The sequence below is a fragment of the Sceloporus occidentalis genome, unplaced genomic scaffold (assembly GCF_023333645.1).
Source record: "Sceloporus occidentalis isolate IW3139 unplaced genomic scaffold, rSceOcc1.0.p SCAF_112, whole genome shotgun sequence".
Classification (NCBI taxonomy): Eukaryota; Metazoa; Chordata; class Lepidosauria; order Squamata; family Phrynosomatidae; genus Sceloporus; species Sceloporus occidentalis.
In genome coordinates this window covers 2329361-2351056 of record NW_028317092.1, presented here as the reverse complement: position 1 = coordinate 2351056, position 21696 = coordinate 2329361, and the positions used below count along the sequence as shown (strand labels likewise).

General features: G+C 38.8%; 1 protein-coding gene across 1 annotated transcript in view; it reads right to left on the bottom strand.

Moving 5' to 3' along the window:
* Positions 1-21696, bottom strand: part of LOC149282571 (phospholipid-transporting ATPase VB-like) — a 96687-nt gene that overhangs the window by 20170 nt on the left and 54821 nt on the right. Inside the window, exons 5-11 of the mRNA XM_089498064.1 lie at positions 12708-12912; positions 7215-7300; positions 6674-6780; positions 4954-5085; positions 4052-4179; positions 3544-3796; positions 1906-2135 (exon numbers count right to left, since the gene is read on the bottom strand). Coding sequence (XP_089354190.1) covers positions 1906-2135; positions 3544-3796; positions 4052-4179; positions 4954-5085; positions 6674-6780; positions 7215-7300; positions 12708-12912 — 1141 coding nt within the window. The remainder of the gene's footprint in view (positions 1-1905; positions 2136-3543; positions 3797-4051; positions 4180-4953; positions 5086-6673; positions 6781-7214; positions 7301-12707; positions 12913-21696) is intronic.

The window sequence follows — 21696 nt, the reverse complement described above, 5'->3', positions numbered from 1 at the left end:
GATATTCTGCGAACAGCACATTAACCAAGCGTCTATTCATTACATGACTCAATATAAAAGTGCTATATACCGAAAGCATTTGAACTAAATTAACGGCATGTAAAGTCAGTATACTGTAACTATATTTACAAATTGCTTTGATCGACCACATTTAATCCCCCTTAATTATGTTATGGTTCTTTAAAGCTTCATTATAAAGTGCATGCGCTGGGCCACATTCATCCTGCCTCCTTTTGAAGTCTCGCACAGGAAGGTTCATTACTAATAATACAGTTTGACTGATTTTTAATGGTTCCTATTTAGACATGCACACGCATAATTACCTGGAGATCTTTCTTGGAAAGATACATCATTTTATTTTCATTTATGCATAATTCTTTTTTTCCCCCAATATGTTCATTTAAAATAAAATGTTACATGCTTTTGTTTGTTTTTTTGTTCGATTTTAGGATAGGTTTAATACATAGATACCGACAAAGCGTCGCAAAAGATGAAGCTTTCATCAATCCAGATTACTACATAATTTCCAAAAGGGGTAAATATATAATTATGATATTTTTTGAAATTGTTCTAAAATCCAGCATTCTACAGCATCCTCTCGATTCTGCATAGTGGAACAAGAGAGGTTTTATGCGATGCATGACAAATATGTGAATAATGTTTCCCCTTAAATTTGATTCTAATTGGATGGATGAGCAGAAAGATTTATTTGGCAAGTGAAGCATTACTGGAAAGGTACAAACTCATCTCTGTTACTATAGATAAATAAAACTGATTCTGCGCTGCAACTCGGGGGGGGGGGGGGGGGGTGAGAATATAAATAAGCCTGCCAGATCTGCAGCAATTTTTTTGTTGTTTGTAAGAAATTAGAATTTTGTAAATAATCTGTAAGGATTACTACAATTTCGACACAATCGCATCTGCTACAAAAAAAACAAACAGACATAAAAAGTAGGTGTGTTGGTTATTATTGGTTAGTTATATATATATATATATATATATATAAATATAAACCGAAGCTTTAATAGAATGCAAAGTTTTCACCTTTAAACACACATTTTTCACTATACCATGACTTTCAACACGTTTTAATTTACAGATTTCACTTTAAAAACGTGTCAACCTTGACAGCTTTCTGCTAAAAATTGGAGTGCGTGGGGCCCTGCGCAATAATATATAAATTAAATGGAAATTACATCAACGTAACTATGCCTTATGCAAAGTGGGCGTTTTAACGATCTGACCCCCGCCTGCAGCATTTGCAGAGCCAGAGCTGGAGCCGACTGGCGGTAAGTAATTATATCGCTGGCAGAGATATATGTTTGGCTGAAAAACTCCTGCACACTAAGTAGCTGGGGGCAAATGTATATCTGCAGGGGCAAATGAATATCCCCCCCCCCCATGCATTGGCTAAAGGAACACCATGAAAATGTAAAGGGGCCATACAGCTGTCATATGCACTGGAGTGCCTATGATGTCTGGAGTGTTTAAGCTACATTGGATTCTTATGGTTTAATGGACTGGTTGCAGCTGAAGTGGATTGCGATTAATTACCCATAGGATTCCCCAGTCATCACGGATTTGCAAGCCAAATTATGAACCAGTAATTCCTCCTACATATGTGATATTATATATAGCTAAAAGAGATAGGGTTAGATCAGACATATAGTTACAAAATTATAAAATTTAAAAAAAAAAAAAAAAAAAAAAGATAAACCACCTGCTCCCCTCAACAGTACTTTAAAGTATATTAAATATTTTAATATATATAATCAACACTATCATAAAACCCATTACTATATACGTCTACATCAATCTTTGTTATAAAATATGGATGGATAACACGATCTTTTGGGTTCATTACATCACACAAATTTTTTTTTTTTTTTTTTTTTAGACACTTACGATTGGACTGCTGAATGCCACTTGGGAGAGATCAAACCGCCCTTCTGACTTTTTCCGGAAGTGTCCTTGGATGTTGGGTCGAGCGCTATGGCATCGTCGTAAAGCTCTTGTGCCTTTGTGTCTCACAGTGGATTGATTACCCTCAGCAAGATCATGTAGTGAAAAGTTTCTAAGCTTCGACACATCCTCATCATCAGAATCTTCTTCTTTGTAGGTTTCAAGACGTTTTGCTGTGAATAAAAAAAATGTAAAAAAAAATGTAAAAAAATAAAAAAAATGTAAAAAAAATAATTTCGCTAATTAAATTCATTTCTCTGTATGAGAACATTTCTTTTTAATTATGCTTTTTGACAAAGGCATTTGAAAGCAGAGTTGCTTGTTAATGTTTTGAGGTAAATGTTTTTGTGTTTGATGGTAAAAAACCAATGTATGATTATGGTAAACATTCTTCAAACTATTTTTCACTCTCTAGGAGACATATCCGTTACAAAACACTTAAAACATCTGGCGTAATTCTGACTGGTTAGACATAGTAAATTTATCCAGAAAAAAGAAAAGCCATTATCTAGATGACATTTCAAAAACAAAAGTTTCCTGTGCAAGTGTACGCAAAAAGACTTCAAAGTAAACAGAATTTAACCCTTTAATGACAAAGCCCATACATGTACGGGCTCAAAATGCATTGTTTTCAATAGGTTTAGGGACCGCCCATTGTCCTTAAGGGGTTAAACAAAATGACACAAAAGTAATTTATTTTACATTATGGTGAAAAGCTTTAAGATCTCATAACGACAGCGTCCATTTAAAATATTGCCGTAAGAAGTTTTTTTTTTTTTGTTTTGTTTTTTTAATGACAGGAAACTTAAGCCCAAATAAGTAGGTTTTGCTTCATAATAATTACGGCTCGTCAAAGAACCGCAGACAATTTTCTGTACTTTTATTCCCTGCACAGTCTCACGCTTTAGTGAAACAAGTGCTGCTAACAGTAATATGTGAGAAAACGGCAATAATTGCTGGAATTTCCACAACATTAAGTCAGACTGGCATTCGCCGCTAATTGGAATATTTATCAACCAATCAATTTACTGTTAGCGCTGCAGAAATGTTAGTCTGAACAGTTGTTTAATATCCACTAAAGCCTTGTGTGATATTCAAAAATGACTGTTCCAAATAATATATAATAAAATAACTCTGGACCCCATTGAAGTTGTTAAGGTTCTTTTCATGCACCGTCTACGAGAGCATGACTACGATACTTGCAAAGGTATCTATCAGGGTTAGACGGCGGAAGAGAGGTGGCTTTATGGATGTACAGCCACCAGCAGAACATGTGCAACCGCATGCTACACTCATGCTTTCTAGCGGTGAGCGGTCACACGTATACAGCCAGCCGCTACAAGCGGAAGCACCCAATCTTCCGCTGGGTCGGCAGTAAAGGTAAGTGGGGGCGCCATCAGCTCACGAATTTGTGCGATTTGCCAGATGGCCAGTCCAGGCCTGGTCTCTACCAGTTGCTTCAAAACGTTTCTGCTCTGTAACAACTGTTAAGACTCAGCTTAAAGCCAAGATGTTTGAAGGAGCTAAAGACAACAACCAGGGTTCATCAAACATCAACCCCAAAAAAGCATGGAGGCTTACCATTTTCCTGATGGGAAAACTCATTGCCTATAATGGTGCATCTCCGAAATACCATTTTGTTTTCAGTCAGTGTTCCGGTTTTGTCTGAGAATATGTACTGTATTTGGCCAAGATCCTCTGTGATGTTTAGAGCCCGACATTGAACTGACCTATCAATCTCTTCGTCGTACAAATCGATGTCATGGTGCAGAAAGAAAATCTGCCCCAACTTCACCAGTTCAATGGAAACATACAGAGATATGGGAATTAAAATCTAAGGGAGAGAAGAAATTTCATTTAAATATGGATTTGGAAAAAAGTTGCCTGTTCTTATTGCATGTATAAAACAGCTTAATGTTCACTACTCCATGTTTAAAGACTGGCAGCTACAGCACCAAAAAACCCCTATTTGAGGGGTCATCTTATAATCAGGGTCGCCTTATAATCAAGCAAATAAATTACATTACTCGTTTATGATATAGTTGATACATAGTTAGAATATGAGTGTAACATTCTTTTAATCTCTTACCTGTAGTAGGATAATCATCGTTAAAAACATATAAAAGCCAGCAAGAGCTGGTGAAATGTAGTTTCCGTTACTATCTGGGACATCATATAATGGATGGATCACAAATTTGGCAGACCAAATGCCATGGCCTGGAGACAAAAGAAGAGTGATATTTTAATATAACACATACAGGAATAACATCTGCCACATCAGTTATATCCAATCAAGGCGTAGTTATATCTAAAGTATTATCTTTCCAACAGTCTTTATAGTTTAGGTTTTTTTTGTTTTTTTTTTTTTTTATTTATAACAGTTTCAGGGAATGTTTCCTGACATTTAGCTCCCTTGAACATCTGGGGACCACATAAATATGACTTGCTGCACAAGTTCCTGCGTCAGATCTGGATCTAAAATGAAACTTTTTGGAATTGTTGTAATTTAATTATTTGTAATACCAAATCTAACACTGTTAGAATATATTTAGGAAAAGCCGGCCCATCAACAATGCTGGATTTTGTGCTATTCCTCTGGATTATGGCAACTATACTGGTTTTCAGGAATACAATCAATGCTTTCTATTAAAAAGCAGCTGCTTTGGTTTTATAATCTTGTTGTATAATCCATGTTTTGAACCTGCAACATTTAGCACACTCCATATATGTTTAAGATTGCAGCTATGTATAGGTTTCTACACTGAACATATATATTTTTAATATGGGAGATAGCGCCAGGGGTTAACACACTTAGAATAGGATAAGCGCTCTAATAAGGCAAAAACATTTCTAAGCTGTACAAAAAAAGATCTTTTCATGTAGAATGGGACAGATCTAATTCCGGACCCATTAGAGTAAACTGAAATGATATAGATATATATATCTATATCTATATATATAAAACCAATAAAAATAAGATTAGATGAGAACCTAAAGCTCCAATGAGACACATGATGAAAAGAATCCCAACGCAGAAGAAAACACTGATGTTCATCTGCCTTTCGAGCTTGCTGCGCTTGTAACGAGGCCCACTGTTGTTTAACATTGCCTTAGTCTCATGCCCTTGGGGGGGAAAAAAAAAAAAGACACAAATAGCAAGAATTTTAATACGTAAACTTATATATGGACACATTTTACATAGCTATCTCAGCATGATACTGCTTGCTTTTCCCAGCAATCAAGCAGAATCAAAAGTATTAATTAACCACTTTGACCCCTCTGAGCAACTTGGTGGTAAGATTTGCATATTATTTTGACAAGCCTGTCTGGTTGATTTCTTTTTTCTTTTAATTTCACTTTCTGAAATGAACGGAAATCACGCAGAATGGTTTAGAACAGAAATAAAAAAATTAAAATAAAAAAAATATATTTAAAACTAACGTTGGTAGTGATACATACTTTCTGTATGAATAAAGATATGCCGTTGAGGACAATATTCCTGCATAAAACAAATAGACATGTGCCTGTTCTATATGTTTATATAGTACCAAATATACAACCCAAATCCAACAATGGCACAGACAATAATGCTCAATCCAGCCCTGTTCAATACAACACGGACAGCAAAGTACGTCCATAAAAGGAGCATAGAAAGGATACAGTCAGGCTGTAAATGCTGCCCAAAGCCTTTTTTACTCTAGGCCCTCTACAAAGAAAACAGGCGGGAAAAGCCTCTCATAGTGTCAGAAAATAGTAAAATCTGATCAATTTAGGGGACAATGCCCCCCCTGCACAGACCACATCCATAAAAATAAGCGGGATCAGTGTCCTGACAAAATTAAGAATAATAAGATATAGTTATTGTTATTGATGAACTAAAGCCACTTCGTTTCTGGATTTCATCATTTTTTATTTATCAGTTAAAGGCATGGGTTTGATACGGACTGCAATGGACAAAAAGCAACTAGCCATAGACATAACTCATGTGACTCTGAAGATGGCTCCTTGCTGTTAGTGAACAGTTTGTAAAGGAGCCAAAAATAATTTTTGACCTCCTGAGTGCTGAATTGTGAAGCAAACAACTGGACCATGCAATAGTCTTTTATCAAGTACACTAATGTAAGCGTTATTCTGTATTTGCTGCCCTGTGGGTCATCTCGGTACCATTTCTGCCATTTTCTCTTGTTACAATGACTACATTGTAGTGGTTGTCTAATGCAGGAATACGCAAAATACACCAATTAAAATTTAGGTATCATTAAACCCATTACATGTAACTGGGCAACTCAAGACAAACAGAGAAATATAATGAAAAGTCATAAAATGAAAGGCTGACACAAATGGAACCACTACCATAAAAAGGAAACATATCAATATAGGGTGAAAAGGACACAAGTTCAACAAGGCTGTTGATCTAGAAAACAAAAAACACACATTAAAGCAATTCCCAAACTGGGAAATATGTTGGGTTGAGGTAGCCCAGAGCTAGCCTCCCTAAGCATATCATCCCCTACTTCCCCTTGTGCCGCTTATTCAGCTCTGTGTCCGAGAGATCAATCACCTGGCTGTCAATACGATGCAAGCTCACATTGTAAAAACCCTTCAATTTTCATATACTAAATTTCTACCAAACGTAAATCAGATGCAGTATTTGACGTAATATATGTACTGTTAAGTACTTTCACAGATTTCCATAAATGAATAATCGTACCTGCATATACCGCCACACCAATGGCCTCTTCCGTGTTTCGGACAGTACAGCCACGAAGAAGAAGACTTTCGTTTCCAAAGCCGGTCCGTTGCCCGCTGGGCTGATCCCTAAAAAGAAGGCATACCATCTTAACAAAACTGCTCTTTAATGCATACATGGCACTATTCTTACTATGAAAAAGCTATACATTATTGAATGAATGCATAGGTGAAATATCCAGCTTTATACATAACTTGGGGCTCAACTAAAACAGTTGAGCCCCAAGTTATGTATAAAGCTGGATATTTCACCTATGCATTCATTCAATAATGTATAGCTTTTTCATAGTAAGAATAGTGCCATGTATATTGGCATATATGTTTCTGTATATTGAAAAAAATATTAGAAACAAAAAGCAAATCATGTGCAATAAGTTTAACTTTATAATAAGTTTTATGGCCACGTCATGAAATATTTGAATAAAATAGAAAACAGAAAGCAACAGCGATTGGACTTTCCCAGAGTAATAGCAAGGATGGACAGTTTTCTAGGACATACTTACACGTAACCTTTGAATTTATTGAGATTATTATTAGGAGCTTCGCAAACAATTGTGTTCTTGAAGGATTCGGGATTAAATGGCGATTCCTGGGGACACAAAAAAACCATTAAATGAACAAAAGTATAACATGAATACGCATTCAGTTATAGGAAACAAATGCAGAATTATATTTTAAGGATAATTGTATTTCACTGAGCAGAAATACATTTATGGTATTCCTCCTGTTTGCAAATAACATACATACAACATTACTATGGAGATGGCTGCTTACGTGCTTGATTTTATATCTGTTAGCATTGTGTGTGGTTCAAACACCTGAACTCTATAATTAGGAGCGGTGTCCACATACATATTGGTTATGTAGTGTAGTTCTGCTCTCTCATACTTATGTTTTTCCCCCTTTTCAAGGTCTATTTCAACACCTGTTTCTGCACATGAATTTCGTATAAGGCTTTATTTCCTTTTTTATAACTTTTTCATTAATCACACAAGGGTTGTACTTTTTGGACCTTGGGCTGTCAATGTGGGCCTTGATTTACAATATATGCTCAGAATTTGAAAAGCTACTCTTTGATGCATGTGTAGTTTGACTGTAACCATTCCCAACGTCTAAATAAACACGGTCATAAACCTCATGGTTTAACATTTAGCATACTTGGCTAATATGTTTGTAGTTGCAAACTTAAGGTGGAGATGTGATCGTAAAGCACGACGTTCTGCCCAATTTCCACTGGCTGCTGGGTATTCTTGGTTTATGATGGGAATGTAGAAAAAGGTTAAACGTTAGTACGTCGCTCGACTTGATTAATTATAATAACTCTTAACTTCATAACAGAGTAATCAAACAATACAAAAGAATAATAAGCCAAATAAAGCTAATTTTATTTTTAAAGCAAAAATATCTTTAAGAGGCGTGAAATATAAGTAACACGGCAGTAAAGAATGTTGCCATGCTGTCTTTTCCGCAGAATGTCCTTTGCAATCATTTGTTCAATTTCTATTATTCAAGGAAGCTGCTTGCCTGGAGGTTTATCTCATATGCGTATTCTTCATCAGTTCGGCCTGAACAGAGAAGCAGCAACCTGGAATCTTTTTAACCATATGTGACATAGGTGGGGCTACTTAAATAGATTGAATGCGTATTGAATTGTATTAGAGAACGCCACATGTGGACCAGGACATAGTGCTATTAAAGCACCCTTGTCCTATACAGAAGGTCATCAATATGCATAGGTATAAAGCAATGCAGAAAAGGGGTCATCTTCACGTTTCTGTTGGGGTACATTGTACATCGCTATGGAATACGATGGTGCTATACAATCCAATAATAATGAACAGACGATGACAGATCGGTGCAATGCATAATATTTTGCCCTGCCTAGCAACCTCTGTCACCGGAGGACAGGAATAGATTTGTGTAGGCAGCGAGCGCGCAGACACATATGGCTGGAAAAGTAAACTATTAGTGTCACAGCTTTTCAAAAGATCGGTTTAAAATGAGTAAATAGAGAATGCTGGAATACGGTGAAGCAAAGTCTTCGGAATGGTTTCTGTTTTGCCGATTTCAAAATCGAAGGGCTTAGAAACACAGCGAGAACACAAGAAATGCACTAGTACCCGTTAATGAATTTTTCACACCAATTGTAAATGAATAATCAATGGGTAGAGCCGACAATTGGATTTTTGTGACGAGAATAGCATTTACTTGATAATGTGATAGATGGTAATGCATCTTGCATACATTGATTTTATTCCATATAGTAACACATGTGCTCATCATTGAATGGCAAATGGTTTTCCCTTCTCCCTCTTCTGCCTTTCTTTCCCCCTGTCTTTTCTGTTTTCCCTCTATTATCTCTCTATTCGCCCTCCTTCTCCTCCTCTCCCTATCGTCCTCTATCCCTCCCCAAATCACCTATAACCTCCTTACCTACATTATTTTAGGTATTTATTTTCTGCGCGAAACGCGTTAACCATATAGTCTCTCCTATTTTTATGCTTAGCTCATCTAGCTGGCCGTTTATACCATATATTTGAACTGCATTCTTTGATTTTATGGGTCTATGGACCCAAATAAAAAAAACTTTCTGCACACCCTTCGTTTGAGCCTCGATCTTGTCGATATTGCCGGTGTCTATTAGTTCTGTTGCAGCAAGGTACTTACCGCACAATTCCCACAGTGACAAATCTATTATATATATTAAATATCTTTTTTCTTTGCTTTAAATACTTGTTTTTTAATGAGAAAACTGTGCCGTAACATGTACAGGAGTTAAGTTGCAGCATAACAGGCGAACAGCTGTAGGCTGACACCTCAATAATTTAGCATGAATACATAGCTGCCCCCAAGAGCTAAGTTTTAAATATTTGTAATTTTTTTTTTTTTGTTATAAATAATTGGCAAACAAGGCGTCTACGTGAGCTTTTCACTTTGAGGAATGTTCCTTAAAGCAGGGTGGTGTTTTAATTCCATTCACGACTTTTATTCTGGAATGCAATTATGGGACAATGGCAATGACGACTTCCCTTAACGCAAAGTTCAACTATTACGAACATTTATTTTTAAACTTTTTTTTTTGTCTCTGGCGACATCTGTCTCTAATATGTTGAAGGTGGCATTTATCTGACAAATAATAAGAACACTTCCAAAGTTAAACTATATGGAAAGTGTAGATTCAATTAGAGCTTATTTTAAATTCACAGCTCAGGAGAAATTTTTATAAAATGTCAGAGTAAAAGTTAATATCTGAGTCACCTTAAAGATGTATGAAGTTACCTTCAAACTCCTTTAACCTTCAATATGCAAAAGGAAAAGACACAAAAGATTTTCTTATGAATGCTTATAATGGGAAATGAAGGGAATTATGGGTCATCAGACCATATTGTAAAACGGTATATAATAAAGTATTTCCAAGTTATATAAACACACAGCTAAGGATGCTTATTAGTCAGTAGTTTACTTTTAAAATGGATGGATGATGATGATCATACAGATCAAGTCAAGATACGGTAAAGTACAATAAAGGTTACTATTTACATTAAGATTTGTGCTGAACTTTTTAAATAGTTATCAATGTATTATGATCTGCGTACGACCATTGATCACAAGATAATGTATAGTATAATATATACATAGGTATACACTATAATATATATACATACATATATACATACATATACACTATATCCTATATCACCTAAATAATGCGGACACCTGACCATCACACCTATACGAGCTTGTCCGACATGCCATTTTAAAACCCTGGACAATAATATAGAATCCCCCATTGCAGCTATAAAAGCCAACACTCTTCTAGGAACGTGGTGTGATTTACACTACTCCAGCCGACACTTGGCATTGCGCAAGGTGGTATCCTATGACAGTGCCAGGGCCGGCCCTACCATGGAGCAGAGTGGGGCAATTGCTCCAGGCGGCACTTTTGAAGAGGAGCCACTTTTTGAAGAAGCGCCTTGGGTCTCGGTGCCGTCTTGTAATGCCGAGCGCCGGAAAATGACGTCATTTCTGGCGCTGGGCAATAAAGCAGCGGACTGCTGAAAGGTAAGTGAAGTACAAAGGGGGGGGGGTAGGGTAGATAATAGGGAGGGAGAGAGAGGAATGGTAGATAATGACCCCTGGCGTCGGACAGTGCCACGTTAAAAGTCACTTCTAAGTGTCGCGTCTGCTACACCTGAGGCACTCACCGAGGAAGTTATTCTGCCCAGAGAACCCCTGAAGAGAGAGGGGCCCTCAACAGCGATAATCCAGGACTTAGATGATCCCAACAGTGAGGAGGTCTCTGTGTAGGCAGAATGTAGGTATGCACTGAGTACTATGCAAGGTGAACAGCAATATTCGGTATACCAGCGGATCAGAACAGAAGGGGTAAATTCCAGAAGAATGGTCAGGGCAGCCAGGTCGATAAAGCAGGTAGTCAGACAAGCCGAGGTTCAAAACACGAGGCGGTAGTCAGCCAAGCCGGGTCGGTACACAGGAATCACGGGCAGAGGTACAGAATCATAAGGCAAAGAGTAGTCAGGAAATGCAAGGGTCAAAAACACTGATCAATTCGCAGCAAAACACAGGAACACGAGAATAGACCACAACAGGGTGCCTGAGAGTAGCACAGACTGGCTTTTAAATCTGGCGCCACTTCCAGCTGACGTCATGGCCGCACCTCCAGCCGTCCATCAATTCCCCGGAACCTGCCTCGCCGCACAGCAGTTTCCCCAGAGGAGTGATGGACGACCGGAGGGGAGGTAACTGTAACTCCCTGGGAACTCCCCAAACAGCCACTCCTTCTCCCGTACCGGCGGTCAAGATATCGACCGCCAGCGAGAACAACCGGCGCCTCGTGTATCCGTGCGCTGAGCAGGGGAACGCCCGCAGCCCACGGAACCCGGGGTTACAGTATTGGGTCTCCGCGAGCTGGGGATGGACCCCCGTCCGCTAGCGCCGGGTCCCGCGGCAGAGACATCGGGTCTCCGTGAGCTGCGGACGGACCTCCGTCCGCCAGCGACGGTGACATTAAATATGGCCAATCTATGGAGATGTGCTTGGTTTCCTACACCTGTTAGCAATACAATATGGCTGAAGCATCTTAGCTTAATTAGGAGGGGTGTCCACATACATTCGGTCATATAGTGTACCAAGACGTTAGGTAGTGTTCTAAAGGTAGGGTCATACTGCACTTAAGGTTCAGGGGAAGGGTATTCAGGCACTGGGTTTTTTTCTATGTTTTCACAACATCTAGTTAATCTAGTTCCTGAAATCAGTTAGTGGTTTTCCTGGATACTTATAGATAGAGGTCAACGTTTGTATGCAGAATTTTATCGTGCAACTAATTTATTTCAAAATACTTTGAGACATTAAAGCAATGACACGGCTCCCTCTTTGGATGCAAACACTTCAAAAGAATGAATTCATGTCAATGAATAACAAAAGAGAAATACCGTTTTCTTATCTTTATATTATATAACAAGTGTTTGCAGCTAAGGAAGGCATGAATATATGTAAATAATAAAAAAGCTAACATATTACACATTATACATATATACATGCAGGTGTGCATGATATGACCTCATGCATGTACAGTAAGTTTCATCCACGAGAATTTTATATGCGGATAATAAACATCCCAGGTGTCCTGTTTCGCAAAGGACAGTCCTGGTTTTTGATCATCTGTCCCTCCAAAGCATTGAGCTATAGAATTGATTGAGATCTGTCGATTTGCAGGTAACTTCTTAAAAACCCACCTCTGGCTACATCTCATGCCCACCTCCCACCACATACACCCCAACCTACTAAATGTGTTCCCCTTCAGACCCTGACATTTCTAGGATTTGTATGTGAGGTTTGTATTTGCAGATCATGTTATGGGAAAAATTAAAACTTACAAGCAACCTATTTTATGACAACCATACTACCAAATATATTAGAAAAGAACAGGTTTTCAGAAGTGGAACCTCTTATAATTAAACTCTCGTAGTTCTTACTTGATTGGAAAAGCCTCGGACAACTTGTCTCTGCTTCAAATTGGTCTCTCCATCTAAGTTGGCAGTCTCTATGTGACAAATCCCATTTTGGTCTGAAGAGTAGAGAAGCAAGATGTCCGCAGGAATGATTTCGTTACAGAAAATTTTGACAAAATCTCCAACACGTACATCTTTCCAACATTTCTCAACATAGCTGTGATCATTCCTGAAAGAATAAAAAAAAAATCCATTGCAATATGAACACATATAGTAGTGTTAGCACATAGATACATAGAGAAAAAATACCATAACGTTTCTTCGGTTTAACCCCTTAATGACAAAGCGCGTACATGTACGGGCTCAAAATGCATTGTTTTCAATGGGTTTCCGGACCGCCCATTGTCCTTAAGGGGTTAAATGTTACAGGGTGTCACGATTCAGTACCAGCATTTTTACTTTCAAAAAGAAGACGTCTGAGACATTTTACAATTCTACTTTAAAAGCAATCTTAAAAGTATATCCATGTAATCATGGAATAGAATGATGTCTATGGGTTTTAAACACACTGTCTGTTTCTATTTACACATAAATGAAGGACCAAGTAATATGACTTATGGAGTCAATTCAGTACTTTTATACACCTCGCATGCAAATGTATTTGTACAGGAAGAGTTCATGTTTCATGTCCACCTAGGTATATGAAATATCATACTAAGGAGAGATACCATAAAGGTCACTGGAAACCTAACCATACACTACTGTGAAACCCATTGCCCAAGAGCAGCATTCACCCAGGGCCGGCCTTAGGGGTGTGCGACCTGTGCGACCGCACAGGGCGCCATGGTTGCAGGGGCGCCTGACCGGGACTTAGATTAAAGCATCAGTTTTTTTTTTGTGTTTTTTTTTTTAAACTTTATTTAACATCATTCATGTTAAATAAAGTTTAAAAAAAAAACGATGCTTAAATCTAAGTCCCGGTCAGGGGCGCCGAGCGGTTGCTCGTGAAGTTCTCGGCAACCGCTCGGCGCCCCTTACTCTCCGTGACTCCGTCGCTGTGCCGGCATCTCATGTTGAGCGCCGGACTATTCCGGCTCTCAACATGAAATGCCGGCACCGCAGCAGAGCGAGAAGACGGATGCCTCCCGCTCTCACTGCAGGACTCCGGCAACAAGGTAAGTGGGGGGGGTGTAGTTTGAAGGGGCAGAGGGGGGGTGTAGTTTGAAGGGGCAGAGGGGGGGTGTAGTTTGAAGGGGCAGAGGGGGGGTGTAGTTTGAAGGGGCAGAGGGAGGGGGGTGTAGTTTGAAGGGGCAGAGGGAGGGGGGTGTAGTTTGAAGGGGCAGAGGGAGGGGGGTGTAGTTTGAAGGGGCAGAGGGAGGGGGGTGTAGTTTGAAGGGGCAGAGGGGGGTGTAGTTTGAAGGGGCAGAGGGGGGGTGTAGTTTGAATGGGCAGGGGGGGTAGTTTGAGGGGCGGTAGTTTGAAGGGGCATGGGGGGGTAGTTTGAAGGGGCAGAGAGGGCGGGTAGTTTGAAGGGGGGGCGCCAGAGGAGTAGTCCGCACAGGGCGCCACAACGCCTAAGGCCGGCTCTGCATTCACCAGTATAACTTCAAAGAGTATCAGTCCTGCGGTTATGGAACGGAACAAAAACTAAGCACTGCGGTCACACTGCACAGTCATAGTCGAAGATGCAACATGAATATGTTGATGGAATATCACAGTGGAAAGCCCACCGTGTGCCCACAGAATCTATGGGCTTGCTGCTCACTTTCCTCTGTGGTTGTAATTACAGCAGGACCAGATTACACAGCGTTGCTAAATAGTTTTTTTTTTATTTTTTTTATTATAAAAGTATTGCCAAGGGCCTTCCTGGATATACTTTGGCCTTGTATATATAATTGATGTTGGCAGCAAGTATTTTTAGGGGTCCTGCGATGATCCATTTGAGTTAGGTGTGTTCACTTTGGCCACCATATATGAATTTGAAAGAAAAACACGCAACGTTCCGGGCAGTTGCCCCAAAAAATATTAAATCAGAGCAGCCTAGCGTCACAACTGGAATATATTACGGTAATAAGATAACTTAAAAGAAAGTTCATTCTGTTGCTCCTACTGTAGATACATAAAATGTTTCTGGGATGTGCATGGTTTTTAAATTATACTATTACATGGGGGTGTTTTTTTTGTTGGTTTTTTTTTTTTTAAGACGGCATTTAAGAAAATAAAATTACCTCTGAGGACCAGGTTAACATCAAAGTCACAAAATCATTTATCTGTGCTGAGTCAGATCCACCATTGTCTCACCGACGCCAAGAATGTACTGTTGCATGTTATTGTACTCTTAAACTGGCCAAACTGACTATTCGAGTTTTCCAGTCCTCAGTTGGTGACAGGATACATATCCCTCACTTAAATCAGCAATCACCATAACAGAAGATATTTAAGAAATACAAATGTCCTTTATTGTGACAACATCGCTTCCTTGTGAAGAGAAGAAACTTGGCAAACTATTTTGTCTGTGAACAATTTAATTGCTTCCACACTTAAAATGCAAATTGTCGCAAGTACACAAATGTGATCGGAGGATCTCCCATAAGCAGCTGAAGAAATGACCAAAGCCAAAGCTTTTTTGCAGTATGGATCTTCATTACTTACAACCCTTTCAGTGGATTGCTGGGATAAGGCATCAGTTCTGCTTTAATAGATCACAAGGTGGCTGCGAATGGAAGGAAGGCCGATAGTCCCCAGCCCTCCTTCTCACCCAACACCCTACCCAAAAGAAATTTCAAACAGAAGAAGATATGTACTAAGAGGGGTAATTGACCAAAACTCTAGTCGCAGTGCAGGGTAATGTGTGGCATCATATTGGGCACACTATACTGTTAAGCCACAAGTAACAGTAGAGATCTGCCCCACAGCCCAGATTTCATCTCCCCATCAGACCACCATAGGAGGAGGTTGGCGAACGTTTCCCCAGGCTTAAGTAGAACCACACAAATATACCGTCAAGTAATGAAGAATTGTTTTTACTATATGTTCAAGTAACTATAAAATGACGTTGTTTTAACCAGTGTATAAAACATTCTGATTAGAATGCACACATAGTATTTACTATAGTATATAACTTTGGCTTCTCAGAGATACATCTCATTTTCTGTAACTATCCAACTGTCTTATCAAAAGCTTGGGGGCACTGAAAAAAAATAACTGGCTTAGTGTAAAAAAGTTATTTTTAAAGTTAATGTTTTTCACAGCTGCTTATTGGGTCAGGACATCATAACCACATGAAGGTACTCGGTAGCAAATATGTACTATTTGAGAGTGCTCATTACCTCAACCCTGTATTTCAGACTAAATTTAATACTGGAGTGAAGTGTCCCTTTTGCTAGAAAACAAATTAGCTGTTTAAAAAATTGCAGATTGGAGGCTTTTTCAAATTACAGTAAAAAATAAATTTTACGGGTCCATCTAACAGCTTCATCACCATAGACGGAATTGTGAATTCAAAGGTAAGTGTAGCGTTTTGCAGTGATTACCAAATCTATTACAGTTTGTAACCAGTTTTAGAAGAACTCAATGCATTCAGCTATCCAAAATAATCACAATCATAATCATAATAATAATGTGCATTAGCCACTGGATAAATATTAATTAAGGAACAAACGGTCAAGCACAGTGTCTAGTTTAACTATTTAAAAAAAATATATAAAGTTATAAAATAAGGAATCCGAGAAACTTACAGTACAAAATACACAGATAGATAGCAAAGATAATGCTCTCTACAACGCCTTGTTGTAAAGATATAATTATTATTATTTTGGAATAATTCTATTAACAAAACAGTGTAGATTGCACATAAAAAAAAATAAAAAAAAAAATCACCTAGCAAATGTGCAGGTGAGAAGTAATATTAAAATTTAACCAAAAAGAAGGAATAAGCGCTGGACAATATATGTGTTTCAAACCCTAAATACAGTGATTATTACTCCCATCCAATTTAAAAATAGGATTAGACAAAACAATACAATATAGGATGAGCAAAAGTGCACATACAAAAACATTTGACTTATATTAATATGAAGATAATCATCTGTATTCTTCCAATGGTGATCAACAGTGTGCACATTTAAATATAAAAATCAAAAATAACGATCTGTATAATGAAATATATCCAATGAATGCTCCCAAGACCTCGCTTACATTCTGTAATGCAAAATATGCTCGTGCAAATAGGTACAGGGAGTGTTAAAGAGAACCCAACCGTTCAGCTATTATAAATATCTATATATATATCTATATATAGACACACCAATGTACACACACACAAATCATTTAAACATCACAATTTCATTTTACGTATCTATGACATTATGACAGATGTTGCAAGAAGGCTTGCAATCGCAGTTCCTATATCTGGCCTATATCGCAAATATAGTCACTCCGGTTTTTTCATACCGGATGCTGCTCATCATTAGCTCATTAGTCCAAAGTCTGCCATCACTTACTAAAAAAAGCACAATTATGGTTGGCAAGAGGGGAATTCCACTTTAACACGTTATAAAGAGGATTGTGTGTACACCCTGCAATTGAACACCACAGAGCTTTCTTTTTATGGGAAAGAAGGTTAAAATAAAAATCAATATATTATCTGCAAATCAGGTACCATTAGGTATGCTAATCATAACATGCAGTTATAGAACGTAGCCCATGTAACAGTGCAGTTAAGTGAAAGGGCCTTGACTGGGTGAGGAGGTGGGCTTAGAATAATGGCGTGTATGGACATTGTATAAAGAAGTCTCTCCATTTTGTAACTGTCTCTTCGATTCCATTTTTCTTACCTGAATTTAAACACCCTCCCTCCCTGTTAGTAGTGTGACCAAGGTTCTTCACGTCAGTGTCACAGTGGTGGGGCTGGTCAGTGTAAGGTGGGGGTGGAAAAATGGTTGGTTAATAGGAGTAGTGTGTTGCTGGTTTGGTTGGTGTTGGTAGTTTCAAGCTGGTCTGTGGCTCAGAACCTGGTGTGGGAAAGGTGCATTTTGTTTGGTTTTGTTGTTGGTGTTAATGGTGTTATATGTATGAGAAGGGGGGTGTCATTTTCAGGGGGGGTGATTAGAAAACAACAGGGGAATACATGCTCTGTATTACTTTTGGTGGCAATTCTGGCAATGGCTTTATTGTGTTAATGATTCATTGTGGTTTTGTTTCCCATACATAATAAAATCTGTGGCCAATTTTTATCCAAACAGTTTGTGTACGTGCGTTTATTTGGTTGTGGGGGTTATGGTATTGGAAATCCGGGCCCACAAAATAGACGATTCCTCAGTCGATCATACACAACAAACCATTTATTAGTGTTGCATAATGGAACATTAAGTGGTTAATTCAGAGCAATATTTTGAATGGAAAAATCAAGTTTCAGGAAACAAAACTTGTGGGTCAGAGTGCTACTTGCAATCATAAAAGATAACAGAATAATTAAGGAGGTGACGCTATATACACGTCAGTGATTATCCTCAAAGAAGCAAACTTTGAACCGTATAAAATTTCAGATTAAAGCAAGCCAGACACTAAAATGCAGGTAGGCTGAAAAACGAACAATACAAACAGACAAATGATAATAAAAAATTTATAGATCCGTAAAAAATGAAAATGTCTACGTGTACTAAAAAGACAACCGTGCCCATTTTTTCCAGTGGCTGCATCCGAAATCACTGGTTCAGTGAATAAACCTGGTAAGGTAGGGACACGTTTTAAGCTTTGGTTAACAACAGAGATACCCTGTACACACCACTGGCACAGAAGCCGGTTCCACATGACAGCCCCTGGCAAAGGGGAAAGTTTTGCTTAATTGCTAAATATCTGTTTCAGCAAATGAGACAAGCTTACATTTTTCAAAGTAAAAATTAATACATGCATTGAGTATACTTTTCTTTGATGTTAATTAAAATGGTATTAAAGGGACAATCCAGTCATCATATACACTTCATGTCATAGCTGCATGGTTCCATTACTATCGTAACAGTTATATCCAACGGTGGAGTGGAACTATAGCTCAAAAGTTATTGCTACAGAGACAAATGAAAAACAGTGTGAAAAAGAATTACTAAAAAAAAAAAAATATACATTGTTTTCTTTTTTTTTACCGTTATGCACAGCTAATAATCTGCCTAAAGTATTTGTCTGTTAAGATTTCTAGCACAATTGTAGAATGCGGATGGAAGCATCAGGATAAAGATCCATAAGATTATTAATTACTAGCAAGTCTGGTCTACTGCTAAGGAACCTTAGATTGGATAGTACAACTGCAATTTGTATTGAAATGCAGCAGTAACAATATAGGCATCACGTTCATAGGCTGACACACATTGATAGGTGCAAGGAAGGTAAAAAGTTTCTACCATCCAGTAGACGCAATACCATGGTGGATCTACCACATCATGGTCCATTCTTAATCCATTCTCAAATTTTGTAGTTCTAGTTCTGATCCAGATTATAAATATGTGATAGCTAGGATGACGTTAGCTCTGGATCCTGACAATATAGAAACCCTCAACAAATCTATATGAGCTCCACACAAATCAGGTACAGATACAGTTTTTCTGATGCGAATAATGAGGGTTTAATCAGAAATATTAAAAAAAACTTTCAGAAACTTTCAGAAACTTTGTAAAAAACTCTGTAAAAAACACTTTCCCCTGCTCTTGGGACAATCAAAATTCTCTCTCTCAGTCATATGTAAAAAAACTTATTTTTTATTAGAAATAGTATTTATTAGAATATTAATTCAGGCAGCTCTGGTCCAATTTTGGTAGAAGGGGTTATGTAATATACCGTATTTGCTCGATTATAAGACGACCCTGATTATAAGACGACCCCCCAAAATCTGAATATTAACTTAGGAAAAAAGAAAAAGCCTGAATATAAGACGACCCTAAAGGAAAAAAGTTTTACCAGTAAATGTTAATTCATGTAAACTATTTTTTTTAATAAAAGCTATGATTGAGAAAAATATTTTTTTTGTTTTTATTTCTTGTATTTTCCAGCCTGTCCCCCAGTTACGCACATCTGCCCCCAGGCTTGCCACACCAATATGGCACTGTGGCCCATGATATGCCTTTTAACCCTCTATATGCCACTGTGCCCCATGGTATGCCTTTTGACCCCCTATATGCCACTCTGCCTCCAGAAATGCCTTATACCCCTATATCCCATTCTGGCATTTAGGGGGTTAAAATGCATATTATGGGGCAGAGTGGCATATAGGGAGGTATAAGGCATTTCAGGAGGCAGAGTGGCATTAAGGGAGTTAAAAGGCATTGTATAGAGCACTCTGCCTCCAGAAATGCCTTATACCCCTATATGCCACTCTGGCATTTAGGGGGTTAAAAGGCATATTATGGGGCAGAGTGGCATATAGGGAGGTATAAGGCATTTCAGGAGGCAGAGTGCTCTATTAAATGCCCCCTTAACGCCACTCCAGAAATGCCCTATGCCCCCATTTAACTAACACACACACACTCTCTCCCCCCCCTCCCCTCCCCTCCCCCCTCTCTCCCCTCTCAGCCCTCTCTTACCGGTGCTTCCAGCCGGGGCAGCGGGTTGACGTCGCCTTCTGCTGCAGCCGGAAGGAGGTGGAGTTGGCAGCGGGGGTTTGTATGCGTCCGTCGCGTATACTTTCCCCGGCTGTCAGAGATCAGAGATCTCTGACAGTCGGGGAAGGTCTACGCGACGGACGCAGACAACCCCCGCTGCTAGCCACACCTCCTTCCGGCTGCAGCGGACGTTGTCTACGCGGATCGCGTAGACGTCAACCCGCTGCCCCGGCAATACAGCAGGAAGCACCGGTAAGTGGGTATGATGGGGGGGGGGGTGAGACAGGAGGATCCAGGTCCCCTGCAGCGGTGCGGGGGATCTGGATCTTAGTCTCCTAATCAGACTCTATTTGAGGTCTGATTAGAAGACGACCCCGATTAGAAGACGAGGGGTATTTTTCAGAGCATTTGCTCTGAAAAAAACCTCGTCTTATAATCGAGCAAATACGGTATATATGAAGTAAAACTATCTTCTAAAAATTAATATAATAATTATTGTACATGGCTGCAAACTACCCAGGTTTTTAATTTATAAATGTTTCTTTCACTCCAAGCCAGCAGAACCTCTTCCTGATGAGTAGCACAGCAAATGCAGGGTTGGGATATCATACAGTGTTTCAGCTTTTATCAAAAAAAAAAATTAATTCCAGCATAAAGAAACACAGCTGGTCACCCAATTATCCCAACTGGCATTAATGTTGGCGATCTATGGAATTCTGCAAGCCAATATAGCCTGTAGTGATGTAAACCCATAACTCCTGTTAGTAGCAAATGGTTTCTGTAGCAATGAGAAATGTGCATCTACTTTTCAGCTCACATTGCTGTTGATTTGTCAACATTTAATGACACTAGTCCAACTGTTAAAAATCACCTGCGAATGCCATGACAGATTTAATGAGATGCTTTGCAACATTTGTGACATCAGACATATCACAGTTAAAAATTCCTCAGCGACACATTTGGCAAAGACACTCACATGACCAACTTCAGAATTTTACCTTAAGCGTTTCAATAGCTGCCAAGGAACTATCCTTCTATTCATATTACCTTCCGCACCCGGCAAGATGTTTCTAATTATAGATTTCTAATTATAGATTTCTAATAGGTAGATAAACATATAGAGTTCATTAAAGGGATACTGAAGCCTTCTAACAAATTAAAGGCAGTGTCACTCAAACGTAATGCAAGAAAGTTTTACTTTACAGAGAGGGTGGTAGATAAAGTAGAGTAAGTCTTCCAGCAGAAGTTGTAGAGGTTAATTCAGTGAGGGAATTTGAGCATACTAGCCTGGATATAAGACAAGACCATGTACCAAATACATTCTTATAGCAGATAAAATGGGCAGACTAGATCTCTTCTGTAGTGCTTAAGCACATAGGCAGGTTGGCCTGTGGGACAGGGGGACAATTGCTTTTTAGACCGGT